This window comes from Egretta garzetta, unplaced genomic scaffold (assembly GCF_000687185.1).
Source record: "Egretta garzetta isolate BGI_Z169 unplaced genomic scaffold, ASM68718v1 scaffold376, whole genome shotgun sequence".
Lineage (NCBI taxonomy): Eukaryota > Metazoa > Chordata > Aves > Pelecaniformes > Ardeidae > Egretta > Egretta garzetta.
The window spans coordinates 62,570-68,451 of NW_009260017.1; the positions used below are offsets into that span (position 1 = coordinate 62,570).

The window sequence follows — 5,882 nt, forward strand, 5'->3', positions numbered from 1 at the left end:
CCCCGAGACGCAGCGCTGGGGGGGACTGTACCCCTGCGCAACACCCTGTATGAAAACACTGAGTGTCACCGACTCCGTGGGGGAGGCTGCGATTCCCACACACAGCTCGGACTGTTCACAGCGCGATGCAGAGGGTCTCCCCGTCCTCCGCCTGAAGTGACAGTGGGGACGCGCACAGCCCTCCCACCCAAGGGTGCCTCCGGGGACAGGGCTGTCGCGTGCCAGAGGGGCCCCAGTGCAAAGCTGAGGAGGCCAAGAGGCTCCTACTTGTAAATGGTGACGTGAGGGGACAAGGGACGGTTGGACTTGGTATTCTTCTCCCAGAAGCGGGCCATCTCCTCCTTGGCTGTCGTTCCCATCGGGACAATGCTGCAAAAGAAGAGGAGACGGGAGGTGCAGAGAGATGGGCAGCGTTTCACCCCTGCCCGCTCCACCAGGCTTTGCCGCAGCAGCTTGCCCTCTCGCAGGACACGAGCTCCCGGCTGACCTTGACTACAGCAGCACAAAGAGCAGCTCCAGCTGTGCACGGACGCAGGCAAGGAGAGGATCGCTGCCAGCTCTCCCGAGTGAATAATAATAATAATAATAATAATAATAAAAAATACTACGCGGGACAGGAAGCTGCTGCACTGGAATCCACTCAGCCAGCGGAGCCGAGCCACCCCCACCCCAGCAACACCCAAATCAGGGTATAGGATATCAGATAACACATTATATAATACTGATAACATGCAACCTGCTCTTTACTGCCACGGTAATTGCACGCTGTACCAAATAAAGAGCTTGTAATTTAATGTTCCCGAGATTACACCGCAATTACACTTACAGCCCAATTTAGCAGAAAATAACTATTTCTCCCTAAGCCCGGCAGCACGAAGCACAGGAACGAGAGGGCTTCTGCGGCTCCCAACCCTCCTCGGGTGCAAAGCTGTCGCTCAGAGCAGCACAGAGGGGTGGCAGGGGTACCGCTGCCTCCGGGAGAGACCCAGGCCCGCCTCAGCAGCCAGCCAGGCTCTCCCCTCATCCCCATCCACAAGCCCCCTGTAAACAGGCCGTAACCTCGTGGTGGCATGAGGCAGCAAGTGCCCAGCTAAACACGGCATTGACTGAGCAGAATTACTAAGTGGATGGAATGCACACGTGCCCCAAAGCCTTAGACAGGATCCCTCGAGGAGGAGCTTAATCCCGTTACTCTTAGTAAAACCTCGGACTCACTGTCGCACAGGAAGGCCAGGGCCAAGCCGAGCCAGCAGGCATCGCCGACCGACACATCTGCAAGAGAGAAGATAGAAAGGCTTTGTGAGTGCCAAATAAATGCCAGCAGGATGGGGCCGGGGAGGGGATTCGCCACTTTGGTGGTTCGTATCTTAAAAACAATCTCAACACGAGAGGATCTGGGCTGCTCCTCTACAAATCTCTCTCCTACACAGAGCTCTTGACTAGAGCCTCTTCCCAGGGAGTCCTACTGACTATCTCCTTGAGGAGCTGGAAGTTGGCTAAGACTGTAATGCTCCTGCAGTTGAGGAACAACGGGGCAGGGTTTGGGCACCCAGGCTCGCAGATCAAGGAGAGAACCTGGAAAAGCGACAGAGGCGGCCCCGGAGAAGCCGCCACCTTTCTGAGGAGGGAACCCGAGAGCCCCAAGCTGGCCTCCTGCCTCCACCCCCGAGGACCGCCAACTCTGCAGCGGGACGTGCCCTTCTGCACAACCGCCCTCCGCGGAGGCAGCTGCCTTTCAACGGCACGCCTGGAAACGCTGCCCTGCCCAAGCGCCCCGAGACGCAGCGCTGGGGGGGACTGTACCCCTGCGCAACACCCTGTATGAAAACAGAGTGTCACCGACTCCGTGGGGGAGGCTGCGATTCCCACACACAGCTCGGACTGTTCACAGCGCGATGCAGAGGGTCTCCCCGTCCTCCGCCTGAAGTGACAGTGGGGACGCGCACAGCCCTCCCACCCAAGGGTGCCTCCGGGGACAGGGCTGTCGCGTGCCAGAGGGGCCCCAGTGCAAAGCTGAGGAGGCCAAGAGGCTCCTACTTGTAAATGGTGACGTGAGGGGACAAGGGACGGTTGGACTTGGTATTCTTCTCCCAGAAGCGGGCCATCTCCTCCTTGGCTGTCGTTCCCATCGGGACAATGCTGCAAAAGAAGAGGAGACGGGAGGTGCAGAGAGATGGGCAGCGTTTCACCCCTGCCCGCTCCACCAGGCTTTGCCGCAGCAGCTTGCCCTCTCGCAGGACACGAGCTCCCGGCTGACCTTGACTACAGCAGCACAAAGAGCAGCTCCAGCTGTGCACGGACGCAGGCAAGGAGAGGATCGCTGCCAGCTCTCCCGAGTGAATAATAATAATAATAATAATAATAATAAAAAATACTACGCGGGACAGGAAGCTGCTGCACTGGAATCCACTCAGCCAGCGGAGCCGAGCCACACCCACCCCAGCAAACCCTCAAGAGCTTGTAATTTAATGTTCCCGAGATTACACCGCAATTACACTTACAGCCCAATTTAGCAGAAAATAACTATTTCTCCCTAAGCCCGGCAGCACGAAGCACAGGAACGAGAGGGCTTCTGCGGCTCCCAACCCTCCTCGGGTGCAAAGCTGTCGCTCAGAGCAGCACAGAGGGGCGACAGGGGTACCGCTGCCTCCGGGAGAGACCCAGGCCCGCCTCAGCAGCCAGCCAGGCTCTCCCCTCATCCCCATCCACAAGCCCCCTGTAAACAGGCCGTAACCTCGTGGTGGCATGAGGCAGCAAGTGCCCAGCTAAACACGGCATTGACTGAGCAGAATTACTAAGTGGATGGAATGCACACGTGCCCCAAAGCCTTAGACAGGATCCCTCGAGGAGGAGCTTAATCCCGTTACTCTTAGTAAAACCTCGGACTCACTGTCGCACAGGAAGGCCAGGGCCAAGCCGAGCCAGCAGGCATTGCCGACCGACACATCTGCAAGAGAGAAGATAGAAAGGCTTTGTGAGTGCCAAATAAATGCCAGCAGGATGGGGCCGGGGAGGGGATTCGCCACTTTGGTGGTTCGTATCTTAAAAACAATCTCAACACGAGAGGATCTGGGCTGTTCCTCTACAAATCTCTCTCCTACACAGAGCTCTTGACTAGAGCCTCTAGACTCTGCCCGGGGGTTCGTTCTTCACGGCACCCTGTAATTAGTCGGCTCAGCTGTAATACCTTGTTTGTAAGACAGACATAAACAGCACTCTGAGCTCACAGCTACGCTGAGGCCGTCCGTCACTCTCACTACAGCAATTATCAGGGCGGGCGGCACACGTCCCCAGAAAGGCGCGTCTGCCAAGCTCCACGGAAAGGGCCGGTTCAGGCCACCGCTCTCCACGCGTCTGAGATGAAGGCATCAACCCCCCTTCCTCCAAACACTTGTTTTCATTACAGCATTTTGCCGCTGCCGTTCATTAAGCTCCGAGCACCGACGAGATGGGAGGTCACCATCACAGCCCAGCGCACGCAGCATTTCAGCCGCACCAAGGCTCGGGGCGGGAGGTAAAAAGGGATTTTGTGGTGCCCAAAGGAGTGGGTGCCGCTCTCTGCGGAGCGATTGTAGTCACCGCGACTCTGACATTCAAGGGCATCTCTCCAGGAACGGGGAGGAACAGGCCCCCAGCCCAGCGCAGCTCGAGTGTTTGCACATGTGGGCTGGAATCTGCGGCGCCCGCTCCTCTGCAGGACAAAGCTGCCTTTCCTGACGACGAGAACGACGTGTGTAAAAACGTTCAGCGTGCTCATCTGCAGCACGACGACAAGCACTAATTAATCTTCTCAAACGCAGAAGCATCTGTACCAGCATCTCCCACTGTTTCATCAACATCAGTAGACACATGAAGCTCTGCTGCACTTCAGTTCTCCTGCAGCTGGGCTCGAGGACATGGCAGGAAAAACATCTGGAGGTCAGCTCTTCACCAGGTGTAAATCCAAAACAAAAGCCATTATTATTAACCACTCCGAGTTCCTGTGTAAATAACTGCTAGGATGTTTCCTTTCAAAGTCCTCCCTCGTGTGCAAAGGCTGCACTTGAAACGCAGCAGGTTTTTAGGAAGGCGTCCTGGCTGGATCATGAATTTTCAGCAGTGCAGAATCCACCCCACGCTGCAGCGCAACATTTCCGATTGAAAACCCTTCTTTAAATCGGCTCTAGTTTATCAGCGCCCTCCCTGAAGAGCAGCCTGACAGCGGGACAGAGAGCTTCACGGGGACGCAGCAATGGCTGAGCCCAGCCAAACCTCCACCAAGGCCACCGTCGCATCAGGGAGCAGCCGACAATGGATCCCAGGAGAAAAGTCTCAAGAAACACAGGGGAGCAGCCCCCACCGCACGCAGCTCACGCGCGTCCCAAGCCGGAGGGTTTCAGTCCATAATAAATGGCTTTTTTTGCCATAAAATCGCACTGCCACCTCCCAACCCCAACAACTTCCAGCACAAATTCTCACGGCTTAACCAGACGCAGAGAACCAGCTCCCTGCTCATCCCAAGCCTCCGCAGACCAGCGCCGGCCACCACCTCCTGGCTCTCAGGCAGGGCAGAGGAGGTGAATGATAAATCTCTACCCACAGACCATTAATGATTTATGCACCTTGCTCATGCCCTCCTTGGTCTGCTTTTCCAGATTAAAAGGCCAAACCTACTTCATCTCTCCTTCGATGGAAGCTGCTCGACATCTCTTCTGGGGGCCAGGGCAGCGGAAAAGTGAGGGCTGACTCCGAATCACACAAAATGTTCAAAACAAGAATAAAATCCACAACGTGTTTGTATTTTTTCAAAGCTAAACTCCCTAGCAAGAACTCCCCGTCCTCTTGGCTCAATTTTAATATTTTTTTTTTAGATGCAAAGCATTTCATCTTGCTTCAGTGCAGCGACTAGCGCTTGCAAAACACAGCCCTCCAGCTAAGCAATCAAGGTCACTCTGTACCAAGGACCTGTCCTCTTCATTATTTATCATCCTCTACGCCGTTGCATCTTCTCCAGCTCTTCCTCCATTAATTTGCGTTTTCTTCCAGATCACTGATAAACATGTTGTATTTAGAAAGAAGAATTAGCCCTAAAAGAGGATCCTCCGGACCCCCACTGAGAGCTTCCCACAGCACCCCAGCCAACTCCCGCTCCGCTCTGCCCCGCACCCAAGCAGGCTGCAAAGACTCGGGGGACCCCCGGCCGGCGTTAATTACTGGGGGCTTCACAGAGCGCGGCCGCTCGCGTGGGGCTGGAGAAGGACAAGCGTAAAGCCACAGCTCAAACGAGACGTCCGCAAACGCCTGGCCGTGGAACAGCACCGGCTGCACGCACCCCACCATGCGGCTCCATTAGCTCCGGAGGAGAATTTTGGGAGTCGCAGGGGACAGCTCTGGAGCAGCATCAGCTCAGTGTCACATCGACAGACGTCGTTAACATTTATCCTGCGAGACAGGTCTATAAAAATCACTCGGATTTCGCCACAGAGGAGGCAAACGAGACGCGATTATATATGCTTTTTCATCTGAGAAGCAGACACGAGATGAAGTTATTAGGCGCAAGCTTCAAACCAGAGCAAGCCACTTCTCTCTTGTTTTTCGAGCAGCAGCTGCGGGGCACCCGCCCAAGCAGGTATCGGAGCCCCCCCGCCTCTCCCGCTGCTGGCAGATCCTGCCTTTAAACAAACCACAGGCGCAACAAAGAGCTTTCCACAAAAGCATGACAGCTCCAACCAGAAAGAGAATAAATTAAGGGAATGAAATCCCAAACACTGTCTCCAGGCTGACATCAAAGAGGAGAACGTCGGAAGCGGGGACTGGGAGGGGGATGGTCACAGCCTCCAGGAGGCACAAAACTTTCTGGTGGGGCTCGTAGGTGGGGGAGGCGGCACCTTCAGGGGCCCACC

General features: G+C 55.6%; 1 protein-coding gene across 4 annotated transcripts in view; it reads right to left on the reverse strand.

Annotated features, from left to right (window-relative positions):
• The window catches only part of SDHC (succinate dehydrogenase complex subunit C), an 11,752-nt gene extending 5,876 nt beyond the window's left edge, over positions 1–5,876 (reverse strand). Inside the window, exons 1-3 of one of the 4 annotated variants that reach the window (XM_035896109.1) lie at positions 3,188–5,175; positions 1,216–1,272; positions 268–369 (exon numbers count right to left, since the gene is read on the reverse strand). In XM_035896109.1, coding sequence (XP_035752002.1) covers positions 268–369; positions 1,216–1,272; positions 3,188–3,369 — 341 coding nt within the window. In that variant the 5' untranslated portion in view covers positions 3,370–5,175. Of the gene's footprint in view, positions 1–267; positions 370–1,215; positions 1,273–2,037; positions 2,140–2,890; positions 2,948–3,187; positions 5,179–5,311 lie in introns of those variants that run through there. The other 3 variants (XM_035896111.1, XM_035896112.1, XM_035896110.1) reach the window with 3 other exon arrangements.
• Positions 5,877–5,882: the final 6 nt, after the last annotated feature.